Consider the following 16,605-nt stretch of genomic DNA (forward strand, 5'->3'; position numbering starts at 1 on the left):
ACCCGGCACGGGCGCTTCTGTGGTGAATGTTAGAATGTTAGGCGAACCTCTGCTGAGCCAGCAGCGGCGTGGGAGACTAAGCGGCAGGAATCTCCGCACTGATTCGAGAGTCCTACCTCTTCTCCCCCACCACCCTCTCCCCAGACTATTCTTCAGGTGGTGGGGCAGGACCCCTGCACCCCGCTTCAAACTCGCATGTTCGCCTTCCCCCGAAACTTCTGCTGCTACGTTTCAAGATGTCAGAAAGGCTAGAGTGAATGGCATAGGAAAGTGGAGTCAGACGGAGTGAGGTTCACCGGACAAATGGGAAAGATGCAGAGAGGAAGTAAAGTTATTCAAATTCTAACTACTGTCCCTGTTACTCGATACCTGTCATTTTCCCAAATACCGGCTTATTTTCATCTTAGTTCTGATACGTGCCTCGTGCTGAAACAACGCGGAGAAAACTGTTTCCCCTTTGGTACAGCCTTCACCTCGCACCTTCACCTGCACAATCAGGGATAGATTCTACTAAATGACTGCTAAATCTGGACAAAAGAGGCAGAATATTTTTTTCTTCAAATTTTCTAACCGGAATCTTGAGATTTCAATCAGTATCTCTAGAAAAACGTGCAAAATCCTAGTTATGACCTCTCCGTGGTGCTGAAGCAAGACTCCCTATCCTTGTTCGGTCACTCAGACATCTCGGTCATTTGTTATGAGATGATCACATTCCTTTTCGGCCCTTCATGTGGAGTCTAATTGTAAATGGTTTTGACTCTCAATGACAGCTTTCTACTAATTTAACTACGAATAAAATCGGGTCAAGTTCTTTAAATTTAACGTTCTATTATTTTAGCAGACTAGAAATTATCCTATCTTTTATTCTTGTCCTTGCGCAGGCCCCAGATCATGCCTTGTTGGAGGTGCATAGACAGTGGCCGGACTACAAAACAGTAGGCACACTTCAGTGTTAAACCTGCACTCCCGGCTCTTAGAACTACATTTCCCATAAAGGTGGACTACATTTCCCATGAAGTCCCGGAGGAGCACGTAGAAGACGCAAAGTGACAGCTTCCTGTCTCGAGGAAAGCTGCGTGGCCGACAACCGGAAGGTAAGTGTGCGGGTTTTGGGGGGTGAATTATTTTCTGGGTTCTACAAAGAGGAACGAACAGATGGGCAAACAGATGGACGTTTCTCTCATTTCCCCTATGCTCCTTTTTCTGTACCTTGATCTTTCCCGGAAAGCACTCTTTTGAGTATGGAAGTGGAACCTCGCTAAAGACCCTGTGTTTTTGTGTCTGGTGCTTCTTGGAGCAGTTGTCAGGAACGTGCAGCAGTTAGGAGCTTGTTCTTCGATTTGTTGAGGACCCTGGGACTGCGGAGTGTAGTCTTTTCTGCCTCAGAATTCGTTTGCTCATGAAACCAAATAGTATAAGTGGAGATTCCGGTAGTATGTGGAGTGTGGAGGTGTGGCAACATTTTCCCCCAAAATTTGAAAATTGGTTTGATAATTTGGTGACCCCTTTCCTGGGCTTCCCTTGTGGCTCAGCTGGCACAAAGAATCCGCTCACAATGCGGGAGACCTGGGTTCGATTCCTGGGTTGGGAAGATCCCCTGGAGAAGAAGAAAGGCTACCCACTCCAGTATTCTGGGTTTGAGAATTCCATGGACCGTATAGTCCATGGGGTCGCAGTCAAACACGACTGAGTGACTTTTACTTCACTTCCTGGTATTACACGGCTGCTTGAGAACCACTGCACTTCACCCTGAGGAGGGGAAGTGGTGTTCTGGGGAAAACTGTACTGAGTCAATTCTGTTTTGCCAAAAATGTCTTATTACCGGTTTAATACCTTTGGACTAGTTAATTGGTTTAATAAGGTAGGTAATATTGGGCTTTGAGAAATAGATGAAGAGGCAAACCATCGGGATTTTTTTTTTTTTAACTGATTTGTATGTAAAAAAAAAATGCAATGTGGCTGTTAACTTTTAAAACAGAGGTACAGACTTACCTTGAATCCCACTACCTGAAGTTAGGTGTGTTGACCTTTCCTTGGGCTTTGTGTGTGCAGCAAGACAGTGCGTGCAGCCTATTTGTTTCATCTAATTTTCATTTTTCTATTAGCTTCCCATATATTTCCAATGACTAACATCTAATTACTTCACTATTGTTGGACAGTTGGCAGTTTCTGCTTATTTGCAGTGAATGTTACCTTACATGTATCTTTGAGCCACTGATTATTTCTCTCCCTAATGAATGCTTAACAATGGAAATGGGTGAATGAATGAATGATGTAACTTAAATATTACGGAGAAAATGTATTTTAGCAGATAGTAATGGTCAAGGTCATTCATTTTTGTCACATGGCTGTTTTTCTCTTGAACAAGCAAGCTATTTCTGCTGTCACTCTTCTGGCTTAAATGCTAAATCTGACAGCCTCCAGGTTTTAGGTATTATTGAACCAGAAATCAAGAACAAACAGATCTAAGTTCAGATGAGCTCAGTTATTGATTTGACCCTAACAGGCCAGATTCATTTTGGTTATTATGTCTGCATCTGGCTCCAGCTGCTAGTAGTTTGAAGCTCTGTTGCAATGTGGCAATAGCCTTCAAATGACAGACATGATTTCTAAGAAATTCTCAGAGGCAAATTATAAAAAGTATGGCATTCCAGAAGTAAACGGAGGGCAACATATTATTGAAATAATTCTGAAACAAAACTTGGGTTAGAACCTTGCATGTGATATCGTGCTATTATTGAGCATCTATTAAAAAACATTTAACATGGTTAGTGGAATTACTGTATTCCTTTAGTAGCAAAGGTTATCTTGCTGTTCCTTCATGTAGGATTATGTGTAAAGGGCAGGTTTTTGTCCATTCCCTTTGGCTCTCATTTAGGTGCGGAGAGTATGATGGAGAGTATAATTGGAAGCAGAATCATAACCTACGTCTGAGATTGCCTTTGGAAAATATTTAAGGGAAAATAAAGTAAAGTTCACAAATTTCCAAAAGTGTTTAATAGGTAAGCTTACTGCCCAGCAACTTTAAAAACACACTGATAAAAACAGCAACTCACATTGGCCAAAGGTAACAAGTTCATGAAACAAGGGCTGGCTTTGCTCACTAAGACAAAACAGAAAGCCTAGGTCTGTTTTTCTGCCATGATTCCTCTTGCAGTTGCTAGATTTGATGGTCATTTGGAAGTTAAGTGGTAGATACCAATGTGACATATACCTAGAAAAGACCAGTGATGGGTGAAGTCCTTACTCTATGTTCCATGGTATTTTGAGTTAGTTGTTTCTATTTAAATAAAAGGAGAGGTACTAAGAACCAGGTTATTGCAAACAATCCTGTGAAAGGAGAGACAAGTTAAAAAAAAAAAAAAAAGACTTAAGAAGGAAAAAGAGGGAAGGACGTAAGTTTCTTGGGTATCACACCATTTGCAAGGTCACAACGAACACCCCAGCGAAGGGCAGATCGTTTCTTCTCAGTTGGCACTAGGTAATTGTTTGGAACATATATATGCTGAGGCTTGGACTGGGCTTCTGCACGACAAAGCATCTGCTCTCGGATACCCCAGCGTAATTCCTTCCTATGATCTTCACCAGGTAACCGCATGGAGTCCCAGTCTCGTTTATATTCAAAATAGCGGGCTACCCGGTCTACCTTGCCCCGGTTTCGGCTCAACTGGTCCAGCCTTGGGAGGATAAAGGACTTGGGCCGGCTGGCAACAATCAGGTCTTGTTCATAAGCTGGAGGGCCCATTTCTTCTCTTCGTAGATAGCAAATGAGCTGATCTTGAGAAATTCCTTGGTATTCACGTGGTAGACTAAATTTTTGTGAAACATCAACTGGAGATTCCCTGTCTTCCTGGAAGTGCAGATTCATCAGCCTTTGTCTTAAGTCCCAGACATCCATGTCATTTTCTGTACCAGACTCTGATTCACTGATCATCGACTCATCCGTCACTAATACTTCCCCATCTGGCTTTCGACGCAGCACCTTTCTCTTCATAACTGGCTTTCGGAGTCTTTGGGAGGTCTCTGAGACTGCTTCTGAAGGGCCATTGCTTTCTGTATGTGGGTGATGCAGTTGTGCAGGAAAAGCAGGTTGCTTTCCTGAGGTTACTGAGGCTTTACTGTAGGGATCATACAGGGTGGACTGGGCTTCTCTTCTGACATCTCCCTCACCGTGGCCTGCACAGATATGAGGGAAAGCTTTAGCGGCTACTAACATTCGTTCTTCTGGATCCGTATCAGCCCATTTTTGTCCATCAGGTCCCACAAGTTCCTCCACTGCTTCCCCTATACTGAAGGACCTTCTGTAAGAGAAAATCATCAATTAGTTTCCTGACAATAAACTCCCAGCTCAAAAACCATTCCCTTCCTATGTACTATTTTATAGCAATGAAACAGAACAGTCATAAGTACAACAGTTAAGTATATGGTAAAATACAGATTAGTACAGGCAGTAAGGGAGCACTTTGGAGGGGCATTAACTCAGTTCAGTTCAGTCGTTCAGCCGCGTCCGACTGCAACCCCATGGACAGTGGCACACCAGGCTTCCCTGTCCATCACCAATTCCTGGAGCTTGCTCACTCAGGTCCATCGAGTCAGTGATGCCTCCAACCATCTCATCCTCTGTTGTCCCTTCTCCTCCTGCCTTCAATCTTTCCCAGCATCAGGGTCTTTTCCAATGAGTCAGTTCTTCCCATCAGGTGGCCAAAGTATTGGAGTTTCAGCTTCAGCATCAATCCTTCCAAAGAATATTAAGGACTGGTTCCCTTTAGGATTAACTGGTTTGATCTCCTTGCAGTCCAATGGACTCTCAAGAGTCTTTTCCACCACCACAGTTCAAAAGCATCAATTCTTCGGCGCTCAGCTTTCTTCACAGTCCAACTCTCACATCCATACATAACTACTGGAAAAACCACAGCTTTGACTAGACAGACCTTTGTTGGCAAAGTAAAGTCTCTGCTTTTGAATATGCTGTCTAGGTTGGTCATAGCTTTTCTTCCAAGGAGCAAGCGTCTTTTACTTTCATGGCTGCAGTCACCATCTGCAGTGATTTTGCAGGTATTAACTCATCTCAGGGTTTATTACCCGCTTCCATTTCCAGGCTCTTCTTAATCACTCCCAATTTTATTGCCTGGAAGTCTTGCTACCTTTAGTAGCTCCTAGGATAGGTGGGTTCTGGCATAAGAAAAGCTCAAGAGATTAATGATATGGGGCATAATGCTTCATGTACATTATCTAACTTGTACTTAAAAGGGACACTTTATGTACCCAGCACTATTTTTTTGTGCTTTACATTTATTTATTCATGTTAATCCTCACAGCTGTGGGATGAGTACTCTTCAGTTCAGTTCAGTCGCTCAGTCGTGTCCGACTCTTTGCGACCCCATGAATCTCAGCATGCCAGGCCTCCCTGTCCATCACCAACTCCCAGAGTTCACCCAAACCCACGTCCATCAAGTCGGTGATGCCATCCAGCCATCTCATCCTCTGTCATCCCCTTCTCCTCCTGCCCCCAATCCCTCCCAGCATCAGAGTCTTTTCCAATGAGTCAACTCTTCACATGAGGAGGCCAAAGTATTGGAGTTTCAGCTTTAGCATCAGTCCTTCCAAAGAACACCCAGGACTGATCTCCTTTATTTTTTTATTTATTTTTTTTTTTTACATTTTTAAATCCTTTTTATTGAACTGATTTTAATAACACTGTTTTAGCTGGTGGCATCTGCCCCAGACCAAAACAAAGCCACTGTTAATGCTATTGAACATCCTCAAAGTAATCCCATTTGTTTTTGTACTTGGAATATAATTAAACTTTTGACATCACATAATCAAGCAAATAGCAATGCATACTATGTTATTCAAAAAGACTTTATGCATTTCATTTAAAAAATCATTTCGCAAGAGGCTTCAGCTTTATCAACACATTCTACACTTCATGCTCTCAAAATAAAAGTGCCCTAAAACTAACCCTAAGGTTCTTCTTTTTTACTGTTATTAATGAACACTATTCAGGGTTATAGGAACTGAAATTTAACATTTTACAGTATAAGAGGCAATAAATTATTAATATCTGCTGACACAAATTCCACTCAGACTAAATACATCATTGCTACATTCAAAAAGACATTTTGTAAATATTAATATGCTAATTCATATGCTGCAGTGCAAAAGAAGTGACACCCTAACAGTTTCCTGAGCTTTAGGAAATTAGGGGCCTATAAGTGCGCATTTTCACTCCTTCTACAAAGGCACTGGTCTGCTTTGTGACAGAGGGCTTAACATTTCTCCATTCTATCATTCCATCCATCTTTGGTCCTGTAATATATGCAGTCAAGCATTACAGTGGATACTTTACCACAACAGAGTCATGTCCAATCTCTCTGTGAATCTCCCTCCCCCACAACCCTGTATAACTTTGGTTCTCATCATACCTGTTCCACAGGGTAGTGCAACAGAGTCCAGGCCTTGTAGCATACTATACAACATCTGAGTTTTCACAGCATGATTAGCCCATAGTTGCTGAAGGTGGGTAACATTGAATTCCTGAACTTCCCGGTCATAGATCCACTTAATATTTTCAAACTTACAGTCATATAAGACTAGAGGAAATTCCACAGCCATACTAGAGAAGAAATAGTATGAGAATACACAGCAGCCATCCAACAGTTCTTAAAAAACAGGATTAGCTGGGTTAAAAGGAGGGGGAAAATTTTGTCAATATTGAGTATCTAATAGTTGAGAAAATATGACACCATCCCTCATGTTGAAGTTTAAAATTAAAAAAAGAAAAACGCAGAAAACCATGGATCACTGTTAGGCTTGATCTACATTAGAGTCAATTTCCTTTAGAATGGACTGGTTGGATCTCCTTGCAGTTCATGGGACTCTCAAGAGTCTTCTCCAACACCACAGTTCAAAAGCATCAATTCTTTGGTGCTCAGCTTTCTTCACAGTCCAACTCTCACATCCATACATGACTACTGGAAAAACCACAGCCTTGACTAGACGGACCTTTGTTGGCAAATTAATGTCTCTGCTTTTGAATATGCTATCTAGGTTGGTCATAACTTTTCTTCCAAGGAGTAAGCATCTTTTAATTTCATGGCTGCAGTCACCATCTGCAGTGATTTTGGAGCCCAGAAAAATAAAGTCTGACACTGTTTCCACATCTATTTCCCATCAAGTGATGGGACCAGATGCCATGATCTTAGTTTTCTGAATGTTGAGCTTTAAGCCAACTTTTTCACTGTCCTCTTTCACTTTCATCAAGAGGCTTTTTAGTTCCTCTTCACTTTCTGCCATAAGGGTAGTGTCATCTGCATATCTGAGGTTATTGATATTTCTCCCGGCAATCTTGATTCCAGCTTGTGCTTCTTCCAGCCCAGTGTTTCTCAGAGCCCAGTGTACTCTGCATATAAGTTAAATAAGCAGGGTGACAATATACAGCCTTGACGTACTCCTTTTCCTATTTGGAACCAGTCTGTTGTTCCATGTCCAGTTCTAACTGTTGTTTCCTGACCTGCATATAGGTTCTCAAGAGGCAGGTCAGGTGGTCTGGTATTCCCATCTCTTTCAGAATTTTCCACAGTTTATTGTGATCCACACAGTCAAAGGCTCCTTTTCACAGATGAGTAGCCTAAGGCATGGACAGATTAAATAGCCCAAGGTTACAGCGCTAGTAAGTGGTTGAGCTGGAATTCTAACTCAGGCAGTCTGGATTCAGAGTCCATGCTTTTAACTGCGAGAGTGATTTAATCCAAAAGACCATCACATGCATACACTCCTTATGCTTAAGTACTTTAAGTACCCAAACCAAACACCCAATGCCAGTTTCCTGACTGGATCTAGAATAGGTATCTACTGCCCACTATTTCCTGTATCTCTGATACTTTTCTTAAGCTGAAAAACTAATACATATACATGTAGTTTAAAGCAAGGACTCCCCACCCCCCCACCCAAAGCAAGTTTCACTGTCAAAGGCAGCTTATCATTTCTCCAATAATTTTCCATATTCATATGCACATTTTTATACCATAAAGAAACTATTTCGAATCATAAAGTCTTAGTGATCCAGCTGTGTCAGTGTCAGAAGTAATAGACTGACTTCATTGTTTAAAGGTACATGGAATTCCAAGGTATGGATGTACCATAATTTATTCAACCTCTTCCTGAATGATTTAATTTAGTGATTTTATTTTTGTTCTTAAAAACGAGTCTTATAACAAATATCTTGTAAATTTTACATACTTGTTTAAGCATATATGTACATTCAATTTCTAGAAATGTAATAGGTGGGTCAAAGGCATGTGTGCACTCAATTTTGATAGCTGTTGCCCGATTCCCTCTAAAGAAGTACTGAGTGTGTGTGTATTCCAGAGCTTGTTTCTCATTCCTCTCCTCTCTTCAACTTGGTATACTATCAAACGCTCTCCTCTTTGCAGTCAGTTTGATAAAGAAAACAGTCCTCCTATATACTGGCATTGATTTAAACTGAGTAAATTTGAGCATCTTTTCATACATTTATAAGATTTTTTTTCCCTCTGTATGAAATATGCATGTTTCCCTTTACCTCTCAGGTTGTTGGTTTTTTCCTTATTGATCTTTATATTAAAGCTGATTATGTATGAAATACATACCATCATTACATTTTTCTTCCTAGTTTGTTATTTAACTTCTGACTTTTTGCTGTTAGAAACATATTCTTAGGTGGTCGCATTTTTTGGGTTTCTGCAGCGCCTCACTTATGCCTTTCCTACTTCAAGATTGTAAGAAGGTTATGTCATGTTTTATCCTAATATAATTTCATTTTTTACATTTAAATTTGTAATCTATCATAGATATAGAAACTCAAAGAGCAAAAAACTAAATTGAGTTACCTAAACTTAAAGTAACCATCAAAGATTGTCTAGTACTGTCCCAGTTTATAGATGTAGTTATAGTTGTCCTCAAATTACTGCAATACGTCAAGAATTTCAACACTGATATCTAAATTATATTATCCAGAGTGACATTATTTTCCAGCATGACAATTTTAACTACTAGAGGTACAGAAATCTCTTATCAGAACATGCATTAAATTTGACTTTAAAAGATCTTAATGCTTAATTACCTTCTTTGTGCCATCAGAGCTGCTTAAAGGGGGAAAATCTTGATTCCAGATTCTACTTCCAATATGAAGTACAATCACTGACAAGTTTCTTCCACTGGGCCAGCTTCTATTGCACCACCTTTAAGACAGAACTGTTTTAGATGACAGAACACACCACCCACCACAAGCACTAATTTTATCTGCAGTATTAGAAAGCAACAGAAACTTGGAGTAGACATAAATACTCCATATAAGAAGATTTTATGATTGGAAGATAGCACAAATATAAATGAGAAGTCAAAAGGAAGTGTTTTAGGGGAAAAATATCAATAACATCAGTTTTCCACCATCTCAGCTCATGAAGAATAGAGAAATGAAATCTACATTTCCCGTAAATCCTGACTAAATCTTAACAATGCTAGCTGGATTTTTTTTTTTTTTTTGATGCTACCTTCCTTTTCCACTATGAATTGACCAGACATGATGGAAAAGAATAATATCTAGATGATTGACCCATTTTAATGAAGCTAATGCTTGTATCCCTGCTACTGCTACTGCTAAGTCGCTTCAGTCGTGTCCGACTCTGTATGACCCCATAGACGGCAGCCCACCAGGCTTCCCCGTCCCTGGGATTCTCCAAGCAAGAACACTGGAGTGCGTTGCCATTTCCTTCTCCAATGCATGAAAGTGACAAGTGAGAGTGAAGTCGCTCAGTCAGGTCCAACCCTTAGCAACCCCATGGACTGCAGCCTACCAGGCTCCTCTGTCCATGGGATTTTCTAGGCAAGAGTACTGGAGTGGGGTGCCATTGCCTTCTCCAATGCTTGTATCCCTGGGCAGAATCAAACATCTATATATCCCTTAGGCCTCAAATTAAATCTTAGATACTGTTTGAACATAATGGAATGATACCGACATCACCAAGGCAATCAGCACTAAAATTTTCTCTCTTACTCTCTTTTCAGATAGGGTGGATCTCTTTGTATTTATTCCTGAAGTTGTCATATCATGGCTGAAAATGACGTAGACAGAATCCAGACTGAGAAACTCCTAAAAAGAGTACAGGAACTGGAGCAGGAGGTAAAACGACTTAAAAAAGAACAGGCCAACAATAAGAACTCAAACATTAGAGAGAATTCTTCAGGAGCTGGGGGAAAACCTAAGCGTGCCTTTGATTTCAGTGCTCACGGTCAAAGACATGTAGCTCTAAAGATCGCCTACCTGGGCTGGGGATATCAGGGCTTTGCCAGTCAGGAAAACACAAGCAATACAATTGAAGAGAAACTGTTTGAGGCTCTAACCAAGACTCGACTGGTAGAAAACAGGCAGACATCCAACTATCACCGGTGTGGGCGAACAGACAAAGGAGTCAGTGCCTTTGGACAGGTAAGGGCCATTGTACTGTTTTGCAAAGCAAGCAACAGTAATATATTCTAGGTGTACATACTGAAGATTCAGATTACTTGTGTCTCTAAGTATCTTTCTCTTAATTCCACAGGTGATTTCTCTTGACCTACGTTCTCACATTCCAAAGGGCAGGGATTCTGAGCATTTTAATTTAAAAAACGAAGTCAATGATGTGGCTACAGAGATCCGTTATACCCACATTCTCAATCGGGTACTCCCTCCAGACATCCGTGTGCTGGCCTGGGCTCCCGTAGAAACTAGCTTCAGTGCTAGGTTCAGCTGTCTTGAGCGGACCTACCGCTATTTTTTCCCTCGTGCTAACTTAGACATTGTAACCATGAACTATGCAGCTCAGAAGTATGTTGGCACACATGATTTTAGGAACTTATGTAAAATGGATGTAGCCAATGGGGTGATTAATTTTCAGAGGACTATCTTGTCTGCTCAAGTACAGCGAGTGGGCCAGAACCTGGGAGAGGAGGGATGGCAAGAACCCTTTCAGTTATGCCAGTTTGAAGTGACTGGCCAGGCATTCCTTTATCATCAAGTCCGCTGTATGATGGCTGTTCTTTTTCTGATTGGCCAAGGAATGGAGAAGCCAGAGGTTATTGATGAACTGTTGAACATAGAGAAAAATCCCCAGAAGCCTCAATATAGGTAAGTTAAAAACACAAACCCAGACTGCCCCCCACCCCCCAAAAACAGCTATTGCCTGTAGATATATTAGAATATATTTTAAAATATTCTTCCTTTCCCCACCATTGTCTAAAAAACTAGGTTTCTGATTCTCCCTTCATGAGGCTTTTACTCTAACTTGTAGAATGTTATGAACATCTAACAGTGATTATCTTTTAATTTTCTTCTGTCATTGTTCTATCCCTTTAGTAAGTAGCAGGTATCTGGACCAGGCCCCTTAAATAGTTTTACAGCATTATGGTGGGGCCAAGTCAACTCACTTCTAGGTGACTTGTTACAATTGAAATTGACTCTAATGTAGATCAAGCCTAACAGTGATCCATGGTTTTCTGCGTTTTTCTTTTTTTAATTATAAACTTCAACATGAGGGATGGTGTCATATTTTCTCAACTATTAGATACTCAATATTGACAAAATTTTCCCCCTCCTTTTAACCCAGCTAATCCTGTTTTTTAAGAACTGTTGGATGGCTGCTGTGTATTCTCATACTATTTCTTCTCTAGTATGGCTGTGGAATTTCCTCTAGTCTTATATGACTGTAAGTTTGAAAATATTAAGTGGATCTATGACCGGGAAGTTCAGGAATTCAATGTTACCCACCTTCAGCAACTATGGGCTAATCATGCTGTGAAAACTCAGATGTTGTATAGTATGCTACAAGGCCTGGACTCTGTTGCACTACCCTGTGGAACAGGTATGATGAGAACCAAAGTTATACAGGGTTGTGGGGGAGGGAGATTCACAGAGAGATTGGACATGACTCTGTTGTGGTAAAGTATCCACTGTAATGCTTGACTGCATATATTACAGGACCAAAGATGGATGGAATGATAGAATGGAGAAATGTTAAGCCCTCTGTCACAAAGCAGACCAGTGCCTTTGTAGAAGGAGTGAAAATGCGCACTTATAAGCCCCTAATGGATCGTCCTAAATGCCAAGGATTAGAATCCCGGATCCAGCATTTTGTACGTAGGGGACGCATTGAACACCCACATTTATTCCATGAGGAAGAAACAAAAGCCAAAAGGGACTGTAGTGACACACTAGAGGAAGAAAATACTGTTTTTGAGAAACCAACGAAGAGAATTTGTGTTGATACAGAACTTAAAAGCATCATTTAACCACAGAAAACTCACCAAGATCTAGGAGGCAACAAAACACCATTAGGCTAAAGAAGTCTTTCTTGAACAAGAAAAAGTTTAAACATTCCTTCATTCCTGTCCAGAACTAGAGGTGGGAGAAGCAAGAAGATATTTTTAAATGGACATATATTTACATACACCTGGAAACCTCTGCCTTGTGTTCAAATTCATTAAAACCAGAACCCACAAGTATCTGATTTGTTGTGCTGTTCTTTTTAAAAGCAAATGATACTACTCATCTGAGTTCTCATAAAGAGCTTTGCCCAAGTGTCAAAACTTAAAAACACAAAACTTAGTTATATATTTGATAAACTGGTTTAGTGAAAATGACCTAAGTAGATAAAACACAGCATCTTTTACGAAGCTTATCAATCTATTAATAGTTCTATGTGAGCCACAAAGGGTCTTTCTCCTTTAATTTTGAGGTAAAGATCCTTCTGTTTTTAGCGTAATCATGGAGTGTAGCAAAATATTCCCACTTAAACATATAAGAACAAACCAAAGCATTTTATTTTTTTCAATTTTCTACCTTATTTCAATGTACTTTCACTGGCATTAGTTTTCAAGTAAAAAACAAAAAAAAAACCTAGGAAAAGAACAGAGTTTAGGGAATCAAAAAAAAATCAACTCTAAAAAATGATACATGAGATAAAAAGCAACTAACTAAAAAGCCATGTTTAGGAGAGTCTATAGTAGAAGCAAAAGAGAGAGGATCAGGGTCTTTGATCTTAAGTGAAATCCTTTCATAGTTAACAAGATGTATTATCAAATCTAGAAGAATAAGGATTTAGTGACATTATTTTTGGTAGTTGCCACAGAAAAACTCAGGACAGTCATCACAGACGAAGCAAATCAGAAGTCCCTAAATGTAACTTTGCAGAATTATCTGTATTGTATAATACAATGTACAGACTCCAAAGTCTGACCCATCAGATCAGATCAGATGCTCAGTCGTGTCCAACTCTTTGTGACCCCATGAATCAAAGCACGCCAGGCCTCCCTGTCCAACACCAACTCCCGGAGTTCACTCAAACTCACGTCCATCGAGTCAGTGATGCCATCCAGCCATCTCATCCTCTGTCTTCCCCTACGCCTCCTGCCCCCAATCCCTCCCAGCATCAGAGTCTTTTCCAATGAGTCAACTCTATGCGTGAGGTGGCCAAAGTACTGGAGTTTCAGCTTTAGCATCATTCCTTCCAAAGAAATCCCAGGGCTGATCTCCTTCAGAATGGACTGGTTGGATCTCCTTGCAGTCCAAGGGACTCTCAACAGTCTTCTCCAACACCGCAGTTCAAAAGCATCAATTCTTCAGTGCTCAGCCTTCTTCACAGTCCAACTCTCACATCCATACATGACCACAGGAAAAACCATAGCCTTGACTAGACGGACCTTTGTTGGCAAATTAATGTCTCTGCTTTTGAACATGCTATCTAGGTTGGTCATAACTTTCCTTCCAAGGAGTAAGCGTCTTTTAATTTCATGGCTGCAGTCACCATCTGCAGTGATTTTGGAGCCCAGAAAAATAAAGTCTGACACTGTTTCCACTGTTTCCCCACCTATTTCCCATACAGTGATGGGACTGGATGCCATGGTCTTCGTTTTCTGAATGTTGAGCTTTAAGCCAACTTTTTCACTCTCCACTTTCACTTTCGTAAAGTAGGACTTAGCTTTTACTTTGGAAAACAATTATTTCAATAGGTTGTGAAGTTTAAACAAGATTTTATATACATAACATGTAAGTATATGTTACATATATAAATGGTGCTTTGCAAGAACTATTATATCATCCATTTCAATGTTCATGCAATACAAAACTACCTACTGAAGAGAGAAACACAGAACAGAGGCAAGTAGGGACAGAAATGCAACAGGACACTGGGCTGGGTGGATTTCCAACACTAAAGCCCAAAGTGATTTTTTTTTTTAATGGCATGTGTACTATACTATGATTAGCATGTTTTCTTTGCAGTTAAATTATTGCACTTTTTCTTGAGTGTATGAAGATAGGTGTTTGCAAATAATAAAATATATAATTTAGCAAGATCTGTAAGTAGCTGTCAGTTTTTTCTCTTTCTTTTTTAATATAAAGAACGATAATCCTTTCTCTTTACCTATAGGGAAACTTTCACACAGAAGCTAGAACAGCTTATATTTTGTAGATAAATAGATATTATCTGTACCAAAATACCCAGCAGCATCTTGTCAGAATTTGAAGCAATTAAGTGTTCACGTTGAGTTAGTTACAAATGAAAGGATTTCAAGGGTGGAAAGGAAGGGTTTTAAATTGGAAGAGGGGCTGGGTCACTAGTTAAGATTCTAAACTTTGCTGAGTTAGAACAAATTCCTCTACTTCTTGGAAGGGAAGCATGTAGCTTCAAGGTGGCAATATTAGAACAAAAGAAAACAAAATACCTTAAAAAAAGATAACCATAATCCAAAAAAACAACAGACTAGTGGAAATTTTATAACAGGTTCAAAATCACTAATTCGCATTCCTCTTAGCAAATAAAAACATTAAGCTAGCCTTTTAGATTGGTAAGATTTTTTAATGCAGGGCAGAGTGTGGAGAAATATCTACTCTTACACTCTGTACTGTTGAGAGGGGAGGGGGAACCGACAGTTTTTCTAGAGGGCACTCTGGCATTATGAATCAGAATTTATTTTTAATTGTTTTACAATGCTGTATTGGTTTCTGCCATGCTGTATTGGAATCAGTCATAAGTGTGTATATCCCCTTCCCGTAGCCTCCCTCCCACCCTGAATCGGAATTTAAACTGTACCATTATTTCTAAGCCACAATCCATTTCCAAGAAATTATTCTAAGGAGATAAACTGGACAAGAATGCAAACATATATGTGTGCAAGTAAACACTACCATACTATTTTCTGATGAAGAATTAGAAAAATGTCCATCCATTAGGGGACAGGTTAAATAATATGGCATAGTAGAGCCACAGCAAGAAATATTATGCCCTCATTAAAAATGATAATGCATGTCTACATTCGATATGGATCAAATGTCTTATTCCTAAAATACTAGGGACTGAGGCATGATCTACTTTTTAAATGAAAATGCTTTGTTATATTCAAAATAAATACATTTTACAGTCATGTAAATATCTGAAGTAAACCCAAATATGAACACTGATTTTTTTAATCTGTGGCTGATAGAATCTCAAGTATTTTCTTCCTTTTTTAGTATGTATTTAACAGTGCTGGGATTTCTAAAAATAATGAGACTGTATAACTTTTATAACCAGGAAAAAAACTTTTTTTGTTTCATTCTGCGGCAGGACTATAGGGTTCTTCAATTCTACACGCTATCCTAACTCACTAGGCAGAGTTTCTCGCACTGTAACATACAGAATTTGACAAAGGTGAAACCAACTAGAAGGGGAGAAGAGGTTTCTCCATTCACAATGACAACAGAGTCTGCACCAGCTGGCCCGGGGCGTGGTCATCGTCTCGCACGCTCGCGGCCAGCCTCCGAGGAAGCGGACTCCTCCGCGGGCACGGGTCCCGCCGCCCCAAAGCCCGGTCACCTCGCAGAGACGGGTGGACGGACCACTGGGGTACTCGCCGCTGCAGCCGCCAGGCGGGCAGTGGACCGGCAGTGGGAGCATAACGTGACCTCGGGGTTCGGGCGCGCCAGGGGCACGCAAGGCGCCGCTCACACGTGCCTCCGGAGGCCGCACACCTGGGCTCTGCACCGATCGCCCGGGGGACCGTAACCAGGGGAGGGAGACTTCAATTGCTCGCTACTTAGAGCCCCATCTCTACAGCCGTGGGCGGGCGGGAGGCCCGTGTACCACCTCTCCCCTCCTTTGCCCGCTTACCCGCCCAGCCGACGTCCGTCGGCCGCACCGAGTCCCGCGGCGCGGCTATCGCACCACCGCAGGTTTCAGTTAGCTTCCCACAGCTCGCGCAGGCGTACGGACCGCAAACGCGTCCAAGCTACCGTTAACCGCCCGGCCGCCCAGGTTTAAACCCGAAGAGCGAACGGCCCCCTAAGCCCCGCCCACCGCCTTCTTATTGGCCCAGAGAGTGAACGTCTTCCAAGTCTACATTCCGATTGGTGAGTATTTTCTCTTGGCCCTCCCCCACGGGCGGGAGGAGCCCTGGGGACTCGCGGCTCGGATTCGGCGAGGTCCACACGCCGCCGAGCTTGAGCACGTAACCCGGAAGCATCACGGCGTCGCCTGCAAGTGACCCGAAGGGGAGGGGCGGGCTTCTGAGGCTCGGTTAACTCTCTAGGTTACCTAACGGCGAGATACCTGG

General features: G+C 41.2%; 2 protein-coding genes across 6 annotated transcripts; one reads left to right on the top strand and one right to left on the bottom strand.

Moving 5' to 3' along the window:
* Window positions 1-1,059: 1,059 nt before the first annotated feature.
* PUS3 (pseudouridine synthase 3) lies at window positions 1,060-12,519 on the top strand. 5 transcript variants are annotated; one of them, XR_015158050.1, is made up of 6 exons: window positions 1,060-1,094; window positions 2,879-3,002; window positions 10,048-10,468; window positions 10,581-11,146; window positions 11,625-11,879; window positions 11,996-12,519. XR_015158050.1 is itself a non-coding variant. In XM_086385476.1 (6 exons), exons 3-6 carry the CDS (start codon window positions 10,091-10,093, stop codon window positions 12,304-12,306), a joined length of 1,446 nt encoding a protein of 481 aa, XP_086241602.1. In that variant the 5' UTR covers window positions 1,060-1,094; window positions 2,879-3,002; window positions 10,048-10,090; the 3' UTR covers window positions 12,307-12,519. The 5 variants fall into 5 exon arrangements, 3 of the variants coding, with proteins under 3 accessions (XP_086241602.1, XP_086241601.1, XP_086241603.1); XM_086385476.1 differs by having other exon boundaries at window positions 11,689-11,879; XR_015158049.1 differs by lacking the exon at window positions 2,879-3,002.
* On the bottom strand, window positions 2,979-16,249 carry HYLS1 (HYLS1 centriolar and ciliogenesis associated). The gene is made up of 3 exons (XM_086385478.1): window positions 16,164-16,249; window positions 9,104-9,221; window positions 2,979-4,301 (listed from the first exon to the last, which is right to left on the bottom strand). Exons 2-3 carry the CDS (start codon window positions 9,115-9,117, stop codon window positions 3,371-3,373), a joined length of 945 nt encoding a protein of 314 aa, XP_086241604.1. The 5' UTR covers window positions 9,118-9,221; window positions 16,164-16,249; the 3' UTR covers window positions 2,979-3,370.
* Window positions 16,250-16,605: the final 356 nt, after the last annotated feature.

Source organism: Bos grunniens, chromosome 29 (assembly GCF_055505025.1).
Source record: "Bos grunniens cultivar Pamir isolate PY7600 chromosome 29, Bosgru_T2T1.0, whole genome shotgun sequence".
In the NCBI taxonomy this organism is placed as follows: Eukaryota; Metazoa; Chordata; class Mammalia; order Artiodactyla; family Bovidae; genus Bos; species Bos grunniens.

What these genes read in the sequence shown, in the direction of transcription:
- PUS3 (XM_086385476.1), top strand. Translation starts at nt 10,091, where the DNA reads ATGGCTGAAAATGACGTAGACAGAATCCAGACTGAGAAACTCCTAAAA. An exon ending in GAGTCAGTGCCTTTGGACAG is followed by an intron (nt 10,469 to 10,580) that starts GTAAGGGCCATT and finishes TTAATTCCACAG; the next exon opens with GTGATTTCTCTTGACCTACG. An exon ending in CCCCAGAAGCCTCAATATAG is followed by an intron (nt 11,147 to 11,688) that starts GTAAGTTAAAAA and finishes TTTCTTCTCTAG; the next exon opens with TATGGCTGTGGAATTTCCTC.